The 10,322-nt window shown below is 54.8% G+C and overlaps 1 protein-coding gene across 2 annotated transcripts in view; it reads right to left on the bottom strand.

Annotated features, from left to right (window-relative positions):
- Positions 1-6,404: 6,404 nt before the first annotated feature.
- The window catches only part of LOC105092836 (NADH-cytochrome b5 reductase-like), a 29,165-nt gene continuing 25,247 nt past the window's right edge, over positions 6,405-10,322 (bottom strand). Inside the window, exons 7-8 of one of the 2 annotated variants that reach the window (XM_064493560.1) lie at positions 10,113-10,222; positions 6,405-9,357 (exon numbers count right to left, since the gene is read on the bottom strand). In XM_064493560.1, the coding sequence (XP_064349630.1) occupies positions 10,127-10,222 (96 nt within the window). In that variant the 3' untranslated portion in view covers positions 6,405-9,357; positions 10,113-10,126. Of the gene's footprint in view, positions 10,223-10,322 lie in introns of both variants that reach the window. The other variant, XM_064493559.1, reaches the window with a different exon arrangement.

The raw sequence follows: 10,322 nt of genomic DNA, 5'->3' as shown, positions 1-10,322 counted from the left end.
AAGCTGATCTCCAGGTACTTCCTTCACTCCACCCTAAGGTGACGGATCTAGTGTCACCAGGTTGACACGTCCTGAGATCTGCACTGGCCACACTGGTGGGGAAGGGAAGACATTGAAGGTTGGAAGGGAATTTGGTGGTGGAGAAAGGGCATGAGTTTTTGGGCTAGGCTGATCTGGGATTCACCCTCAGTCAGCCTCTCACTTACCAGGTGACCTTGAACAAGTCATCCAACTGACTTGTTCATCTGTCCAGAGGGGCCATTCAGCCCTGCCTACAGGGATGAAATGAAACGTGTTAACATATGCTAAAGCACACAGTCAGCACTTCCTACAGGTTTCCTGGATTATCCCATCCATGGGGGAGCCCAAGGGAGCCTCTAATTAACAGGACGAGTGGGCCAGGCATCCCTCAGACACGCTTGGGTGAGCTCAGAGGGAGAGCGAAGGGGGCGGCTGTGGACAGCTGATGGGGGTCTCTTTCGGGGAAGAAGGCCGCAGGAAGAGCAGAACGGGAAAAACACACTGGACAACTAGTACAGTCACGGGTCTGGGCCACACTGTGAACTCTGGCCAAGAATAGTAAATGTTCACTTTTTGATTGGCTTGAACATCCCCATGCGCCAGACCCTGTGAGATGAGCTGGGCCGCAGACATGCCCTCTGGGGCTCTGTGTCCAGCCGGAAACAGGACCTTTCTGTTTCCTCGGGGACCACTGATTCATTCTAGCCCAGAGCTCATTTCCTAAGCTCCTTCTCTGTGCAGAGCCCGCACCAGGCACAGGGCATCTGAGGTGAACGCGGCACGTTCCTGCCTCCCAGTGAGGAGCCTGGGTTCTGGTTTGAGAGACAAGTTCTAAATTCCAGCTGCACCGCTCCCTGCCAGCTGTGGGAGCTTCTCCAAGGCCCAGCCTCCTGGACTACAGAATGAGAGCAGCGTAGTGGCCTGCAGTCTGCCGTGAGGCTTAGACAAGGTAACATTCGAGAAGTTCCAGCCAGTGCCTGGCTCCGTGCAGAGGAGCGAGGGTGATTTGTATTGACCTCTGAGGACCTCAGACATCCACCTGCTAGACCACGTGTTGCCTCTGGTCCGTCCTTTTGTCAGGAAGTCCCCAGGGAGCCCTTGCTGCCAGCACGGGAGGGAGGCCACCTGGAAGGTGTTCAGCAAAGAGCATCGGGAATGGTCAGGCCTGAGGGACTGACTTACCTGTGTGGCCTGATGGGCAGGAACAGAAAGGTCCCACGTCCTGGGCAGTCTGAGGGGACTGGAGCTTTCATTAAACACCTACTGTGTGTATGAGAGAGGGCGCTACCCCAGTGCCTGCTGAATTCTGGGCGTGACGCTGAGCCTCCCAGACCTGCAGTTGTGTCCTCCCCGATTTCAGAGGGACATCCTGGACCCCTCATCTTGCAGAAGAGGAATTTGAAGCTCAAAGGGTCTGAGCCACTGTCATCGGTTGAGTGACTCCACAAGAAGACCTTGTGACAGGGATTCGAGAGTCAGGAGTTCATATGGGAGGTGATCCCAGGAAGCAAAGTCTGGGGAGTGGGGTAGCGAGACAGGGATGAGAAGCTGACTCAGGGTGTGTTAACTCAAAGTTTACACTGTGGGCAACCGGGGCTCTACCACCACGGGCACCTGGGAGACAGTGTTCCGCTGCGGGACAGGGAAGCAGTGTTTGTCCAACTGCCAGCTGCCTCTGGGTGACCACTGCTCAAGGCCGTCCTCTCCCAGGCATTTCCAACCTGCCTGTGAATGCCCCGAAGTCCAGGAGTTGCAGCAGAAGCTGTCTGCAAGCCTGGGAATGGCGAATGCAGGATGTGGACGGGGTCACGACAGCATCCCCTGAGCCATCGGTAACATGAGTACCGCCTTTACTGAGACTATGCCTAGACTGGCTATCCCCTGAACCCTCACCTCTGAGGTGTTCCTCCCACTCCCGGAACAACCACCTCTCTTCCTGCCCTCCCATGACACTCCGGTCTCCCTTCCCTGCTGTTCTAACCCCTAGCTCGCATACTTCTTGCCCCAGCTTCCCCTTTGGGCTTAGATTCCACGGTCAGGGTCATCCTGCTCTCCTTTCATGACATCTGCGGGACATGCCCAGCTGGCCACATTTTCCTCCGGGTTGTCTGAGCCTCTGGGCGCCCCTGGGCAGAGTCCCATCACCCTGTAGTCAGCACCAGCACCGTTGCTCATGGTCTCCATCCTCGTCTAGGGTCTCAGCTCCGCCCCCCACACTTTCTGTGTTTCTCTAGGTGGCTTTTTGATTCCCCACAGACATCATTCCAGATGGTCACCAGTCTCCTGGAGACAGTGCATCCGCCCGCCCCCTACTCCCACAGAAGACCCCACCCTCGCCTGCGGAGAGAAAAAGGCAAACCGTCGTGCAGGAGCCCCTTCACCTTACAGCCCTCACCCTGCTCGTGCACCCCTCCCTCAGCCTCAGCCGGGAAAGGAGTCCCACGTCCTGCCAGAGGCCAATCCCTCCACCTGCGCCCCGGAGCCCAGCCCTCCTGCTGTCTTGGGGCTTTTCCGCAGCTCACTCACCACACGCATCCTCGGCCTCTCTTGCCTGGCTGGCATTCTCATCCACAGTTAAGCACCTGCAGTTCTCCTCATCATGGGGTGGCTGGGGGTACCTTTTCCATGAGCCTGTGTTTCCCTCCACTCTCACCCTACCCGTCTGTTGGCTTTCATAGCCAGGCTTCTTGAAAGCAATGACTTTCTCCACCCCGCCCCTCTTCCAAGGTCTGCAGGGCTGCATTCTCCCACTAGAGTTAGACTACTTGTGTCCTGGTCACCCACAACTTTCTGGTCACTAAATCCCACCCGTGTTCTCTTTCTCTTAAATAAACCATATGCATTCAAATCCGTCTCAGGGTCTTCTTCTAGGAGAGCCCAAACTAAGACACACACCCACTCCTTGAACATCACTGGCAAGAGGAGAAGGTTACTCTGGTTGACTTAGCATGACTCATCCCAGAAGAGCAGTCTACCACAATGTACCGGGATTTGGTTAGCAAGAGCAGGGCAAGGATGCTGTTGGGCTGGCAACTGATGGAGCCCCTCAGGTCCCTTAAAATCCACAGCCCTCAGCTAAACTTTCATTGGTTCCCCCCAAACTTGCTTCTCTTTGATGTTTCCTATTCCAGGTGGCGGCACAACCAACCCACCAAGCCAGACATGCAGGAGCTGCCTTGACATCCCTTCCCCTCATCCCTACATCCGTGCTCACACTTGAGCTTGGTCACCGCTCTACGCTCTGAGATAACTTCCAAAGCCATCATGACCCTCTCCCCATCTCTCTCTCTCAATTTCTACAGTAGTCTCCTCATCTCACGGGGTTGCCTGTCTCTGCTTTTGCCAGCTCTCTGCCCACCCCAACCGCTTTCTACTCTCATCTTTCTAAAATGCTAATCTGACTATGTCAGCTCTCTGCTCAGGATAAAATCTAAAGTCCTCTGCTTGACATTCATACCTCTTCAGGACGGCTCCCCCACGCCCACCCTAACACAAATGCACAGAGCACATCTCAGATGTTGTCCCCATCCTGAGCATCACATCCCAGCCACCCGGCATCTCTGAGCCTCGATTGCCTTTCTTTCTGCCCTATCTTCCCTTGACAGACTCTTACTCATCCTTCAAAACATTGTCACCTCCTCCAGGGAGTTGTCCTGACCTCTCCCCAAGCTGGGAGGGTATCCCACCCTGGGCGCACCCCTAGCACAGAGAGGACCACCTGTGGTCTGGCTGCCTGACTTTTCCTGTGAATACCCTCTGCCTTCTTTCATCCCAGTGCCCAGCACCGGGCTTCGCCCAGAGCACATCCTCTCCTCGTCTCCTTCCCCACTGCATGTCCTCCCCCAAATACATCCTAGTTACTCAGCAGCCATTCAGGGAACTGCTCAAGGACACACAGCTAGGAAGTGTCCTTGTTGATTTGAGCTTATGTTTGTCCGTGTCCAAAGCGTGTGCTTTTAACCCCGCCCAGTGGAGTGGCAGGGTGGTGGGGTGCGGTGATTAAGCATGGAGCCCCTACAACAAAGACCATAGGGGTTCAAAGTGCAATTCTGGTAGTTACCAGCCATGTGACCTTGGACAAGTCACTCTGCCTCTGGAGTCCTCTTTCCTCACCTGTGAACTGCCTGCCAGGTACTGCGAGGGTGGATGGAATAGAACCCGTGGCAGGTGAAGTGGCTGGCACACAGTGTGCTTGGAATGCATGTCTTCCCCTATCCTGCCTTCCATTTCTGTGAATTCTAAAAGCTATACAGACCTGAAGTCTTGCACGTGTCTTTCTGACTCGTCTCTCCTTGAAGTCACCTCCGAGTGGGACCCTTCCCCTGCCTGGCTGCCCCTCCCTCCAATCATCAGCCTGCCCTGGGCGGCTCTCCCGGTCCCAGGGGAGGGAGTGGATGAGAAACAAAGGCTACCACCGCCACCCCGCAGGGTCACTGGGAGTGCCTGAGCCACTCACAGGGCAGTCACCCTGGGCACCAGGGGGGCCTTCCAGTGCCTTGCTGTGCAGACTCCCACGGCCGAGACCTGAAGACCCACCTCAAACTTCCAGGGGTGTCTTGGCGTAGAGATGACCCCCCCTTCCCCCAGCCGGCTCCGGAGCATCTGAGAGCTGGTGGGCACAGGGCTGTCCCTGCAGGGGCATTATAAGTATGTCTTGGGGGACTGCTGCCTGTTTCTGTCACTGTGCACACTTGTCCGTCCCTGGGTGCAACTGTGTCATCACCTGGTCATGCTGTTTCCTTGGGCACACAAGCCCATTTTAGTGTCTGTGCCTGGAGCACCAAGTACATTAGTGTCTCTGTGCATTTCTGAGTATGAATCTGCCCTTTTGTGAATGCATCCAGTGCCATGTACTCATGTACGTTCCTTTGCACACACGCCCATCTCTGTGTACAGGTGGGCCGCACGTCCTTCAGCCTCTGCGTGTACATGTGTCTCTCTCTGTGAACATGGATATCTATATAGACCTGCATGTACCAGCTCTCTCTCTGGATGTATACAAAGATTTGTGCACATCTGTGTCTGAGTGCAAATGTCATAGCTGTGGGTGCACGTGACCATCTCAGGGGACACATGCCTCTTCACACACATACCTCGACACATCTTTATAAGCGCACAGCTATTTCCATGGGTACACAACTAACTGCTAATGCACAGGTCTGTGTTTTAGTGTAAAACTGTGCACTCTGGGTGTGCACATCTCTGCTGGGGTGTTCATAGCTCTGAGTATATTTGCTCGCGTAGCTCTGGTGTGCACGTCTATAACTGTGGCTCCTCCATTAGCCAGTTTTGTTTGCACATCTGCATTCTGTCCCTCTGCCTGGGTACAGGGATGGTGCCCATGGGACAGCAAGGGTGCTGCCTAATGCCTCCCTTCCCCACAAAGGTCTGAGCTGACAAAAGGGGGTGTGGCAGGGGACAGAGAGGCTGTGTTACCCCTGGGATTCCTGGCTGGGTCCCAGGGAGTCACATCTCTCCCTTGACCGGGGCCCTGGGGACTTAGGGGAGCTTCCCATGAGTAGAGGCCCAGTGGCAGGGCCACTTGGGGAGCACGCACACCCTCTGCTGCCGGAGCCACAACCCAGATTTCCTCTGCTGGGGCCCGATAGAAAGGCACGGGTCAGCGTCGTGTGAATGAGTGTGTGTCTGATGCAGGAGGAGAAGGAGAAAAAGGCAGGAATACAGAGAGAACAGCCAGGAGAGCGAGGTGAAGGGTCAGGAGCGAGGTGAAAGGTCAGGAGAAAGGTGGGAAGCTGAAGACAGGGAGGCAGGAGGCAGGCCCTTGTGGAGCCAAGGCCAGTGGTGGGCTGGAGTGGAGTTCTGGGGACATCAGAAGGGGACTTGTGGGGACTTTCTGGCTTCTCACATCCCTGGGACCCACACACCAGGCCAGGGCCGGGGCTGTGCCACGAGGAGGAAGCTGCACCCTCCTCCTCTCTCCTGTCTCTCCGAGTCTGTGTTTCCTCTCACAGCCACTCTGCTCCGTCCCCGTTCCCAAAGGCTGGGTGCAAAGACCACACGCCAGGAGTGCCATCCCAGAAGACCAGATATGCCAAAGACGGGTTTCCCAAGAGACCCTCGACAAAGGTGTGACCTTCACAGCCTCTGGCTCCTGAGCCAAGGGAAAGAACGTGAGGAGGGGGCCCAGATCGGTGCCATTCGTGGGGCCCATCCAGCTCTGGGGTCTTCCATCCCATATCTCGCTGAACCCTCCAATCCTACAGGGAAGGGATACTGTCCCCACATCAAAGACAAGGAAATTAAGACCCAACGTGGCAAGGGGGCTGTCCCGGAGCTGGGACTATGCAGTGTGGGCTCTCACAGTCCTGGGACAGGGTGAGAGCTAGGGGGGCAGGCAGAGAACAGCCCCCAGCAGTGCTGGGTCACTGCTATTATGCACGGTTTAGGGGAAAGAGCCACAGGTTTTGGTTTGAATCTCCCTGGGTTTGGGCCTGCATTTCATGTCTGACAGGCTCTGCGACATCTGACAAGTCACTCACCTCCCCCTAAAGCTGTTTGTGAAGGGGCTTCTAATCCTGCCTCACCTCCTGGGCTGCTGTGAGGACTACATACAAGATGCGAGAGGTGAAAAAGGGCTTTGTAAGCTGTGAAGAGCTGTGCATGGCAAGGTCTGGGTGTTTACAGGTGGATAAATGATACAGTAACAACTCGAGATGGGCGTTTGACTGAGCACCTCACTAGATCACTGCATTTAATCCTCATACCACCCTCTGAGCAGGTACCAACATCGCCCTTTGCATAGATGAAGAAACTGGTGCCGGGACAGCCCAGGATCACACATCGTGTAAGTGGCAGAAACCCAGGACTGTAGGGCTGCAAGACCAGTGCTCTGAGCCACCAGGTGGGGCCACGAGGGAAGCCTGACAGGAGAGGATTTAGAGGATTAGAGGGCCTGGAGGCAGAGGGGTGGGAGAGGCACACAAAAGAAGCCTCCTCCAGGCTCAGGGTCTCCCCTCCCTCCACTTTGAGGGCCAATTAATCCTGCTCCTTCTGCCCAGCTGAGACATTTAACAAGCCAAGGCATGTGAAGTACACAGTTACACAAGGGGCAACTGCCCTGGTATCCTTCCCTGCCTCCGGAGAGGCTGCAGGACTGGCTGTCCCAGGACTGTGACCTCCAGGGAGTTGCTGGGAGTGTTTTACTGCCTCCTCTTTCCCCTCTGAACCCTCCTGTCTTCACCCCTTCCTTCCTGCCCACCACACCCAGTCCTCACCAGCTCCCCCAAGCTGCTCACACCCAGAGCTCAGGCACTAAGGACAGCTCAGCATGGGAGCCTTCTGGAGGCTGCCTTACACGGCATACCAACCCTAAAACCTCCCTGCCCCACAACAGAGCAGCTATTGAGCTCCTACTGTTTGCCAGGCACATTCATATCCAGCCACATCCAAGCTTTGTGACCTTGGGTAAGCCTCCCACTCTGTGCCTCAGTTTCCTCATCTGTAAAATAAGAAAAATGAGTTAATACCTGCAAAAGGTTTAGAAGAAGAGTATATGGCCTATAGTAAGCTCTATATATTCATTTAAATTCATTAATTTAAACAAAGTTAAAAATCTTTATAACATCTTTGCAAAGGATTATCAGCTCCATTTCAGCGTTTGGTAATCAGGGCTCAGAGAGAATTGCTTTTTTTAGTTCATTTATTCAACAAGCATTCAATGAGCACCTACTATGTGCCAGGCCAATGCACCCTACTTTGTATACTTTATCCCACTCAATTCCACAGCCCTGTGAGGAGGTGTTAGTGTCCCCCACATTTCCAAACACCCCTTGGGGGAGCAGTACTACCCTGGTGGAGACCCCGGCTGTTTACTGTCTGTGATCACTAGGAGAGCAGAAATCTGTATTTCATCTCTGTTATATTTCAGCCCATGGCGCAGATTAAGTGCTTGATAAACATCTGTTAAGAGAAGGAATAAACTACCTCTAATTCACACATGAGGAAACTGAAGTTCAGAGAAGCAGGTGATTTGCCCAAGATGGCACAGCCGTTCCGTGGCAGCACTGAGACTTGAACTTATGTCTGACCAGTTCAAAAGCCTGTGTTCTTACCATGACACTGATTCTACCCACATGGAGGGCTATTTGCTGGGAAGAAGAAGAGATCTGAGCTCAGTGCAGACTCGGGGCTCACGGATAGCAGAGCTGGGGGCCAAGGCCCCTGTTGCCTTCTTTATTGGAAGCCCTGGCTCCTTCCTGCTTCCAACCTATTCTCCTGTGTTTCAGGCCACCGGCCATCCGGTTCAGAGGAGCAACGCTCCCTCGTTAAGTCCTCCATTGAGAACGAGGACCAGCCGAACTTCAGAAAGGGTGGAAGTTGCCACACTCAGCTTCTGGGGCCTCCTGGCTGCTCGTAGGCTCATGTGGGAGCTCAAGGTGAGAGGGAAGGGCTTCGAGTGGAGGGTGGGCCAGGGTTTGGGGCTATCAGAGAGGCAAGGGGGGGTGCGTGGGGTGCTTCAGAAGGCAAGTGCAACCCCCCTTCCTACCCATTTTCTTCTGGCCATGGAAACTGAGGCCCAGGGAAGGCAAATGGACAAGACAGAGCCCCACACTCACGAGTGTGCACTGTGTACCAGGCTGAGTGCCAGGCTCTTTCATATTTGTTGTAATGGCATCTGTGCCCCACCTCCCGGGAGACTGTGAACACCTCCAAAGTCAGGGTCCTCAAGAACCCAGCAAAGTCTGCACACAGGTGGGTGTTCAGAAATGTTTGCTGAATACATGAATGAGTTATTTTGTCCTCAGGATAACCTGGTGCCATTGAGGAAACTGAGGGTCAGTAAGGAGGAAATTGACAACAGCATCAAATGCAGCTGAAAAATGATCTCTGGACACCAGGGACCCTACTGAGAGCACATGGGGGTGGGGGGAGGGGCAGGTCCCAGGTTGAGGGAGACTGAGGAGTGATGAGGGATGAGGGAGGAGGCGAGCTGTAGGCAGCTCTTCAAGGAGAAGCTGAACATATGAGAGACAGCGTCAGAGAGATTGAGAGAGAGGGCAGTCTTCTCTGGAATAACATGCACGTAAGGCAGTCTGTTGCTTTGTTTTGTTAACGTGGGGGAACTTGGACAGGCTTCAGGGCTGGTTAGATGGACAAGCAGAGGCTTTCTAGAGATTCTCTTGAGTCACTTATCTGGAGGTTCAGGGGAAGTTCCCTGCAGGTGGTCACTGAGCAGGGCATGAAGGTTCACCTCTTAGTAGAGACCCTTGCTGCCCTTAGAGGAGGCAGAGAGAGGAAAGGAACGCACTCGGAGACCTCACTGTGGGCCAGGCCAGCCCTGGGCACTTCGCAATTCCGTTACTCCTCAAAGCAGCCCTGGGAAGAAAGGGAGTCCCATCTTCACTTTACAGAAGAGCAGTGCTAACCTGCCGTCGTGTGTCTTCCACCAGCTTGTTCATTCACTCATTCAACAGACCCGGGTCAGCGCTCACTGGCCAGACACTGTGCTAGACGGGGTGGCCGGGTGGAAGCCGACACACGGCAGAGCGGCCCTGAGGCAACACCACTGTCTCCACCAGCTGCTTTGCCCTGTGAGCATTGTCTCTTTTTTTTTACAAAACAGGGAAGCCACTGCTCTCAAGATGGTGAGAGTTATGTGAGATAACTTAGTGGGCAGTGCTGACGTGCCTCCTCTGTCACCCTGCCTTCCGGAGGAACGCGCATCGGGCTTCCTGCATCTCTCTGCCTGAGGGCTTCTCTGGCTGCCAGGCTGAGCCGACACCTGGGAGGCCACCAGTGCCGGCCCTGGGAACAAGCCTCAGCCCCAGAGGGATAATGGGTGTTGGTGGATAAACGCCCCAGCTCCTCACCCCTGGCTGGGATAGTCCTGAGGGTGTTCTGCAGTGGATGGCGGGACCCCAGCAGATGAGCTCCAGCTGCACCAGGGAAACCTGCCCATCAACACACGCACGGCTGGCTTTTCCCCACTCCTCACCAGGCTTCTCTGAATCCCCTCCTGTGTCAATTTCTTGCACCCAAATCCTTGCTCAGAGTCTGCTTTGGGGCAAAAACCACCTGAAACAGATGACTAAAACCTGGCACTCAGGACATGTTTAGCAGGTGTCACTTACCTCCATGCTCATCCTCACTTTTCCAGAATCAGACATCTTCGAGAACACAGTCGCAGCTCTTGCTGAACCACCATTGGCCCATCAGCATCATCCAGGAGCAGGCCTGCGGCCTGGGGATGCAGGGACAGGGAGGGGAGTCAGGGCCATGGGCCCTGCGTTACCTACTACAGGCTGAGCCCCTTGGAAGCACAGCACTACCGAGCTGTAAAA

The sequence above is a fragment of the Camelus dromedarius genome, chromosome 14 (assembly GCF_036321535.1).
Source record: "Camelus dromedarius isolate mCamDro1 chromosome 14, mCamDro1.pat, whole genome shotgun sequence".
NCBI classification, from domain to species: Eukaryota; Metazoa; Chordata; class Mammalia; order Artiodactyla; family Camelidae; genus Camelus; species Camelus dromedarius.
This window is presented reverse-complemented; position numbering and strand designations above follow the sequence as displayed.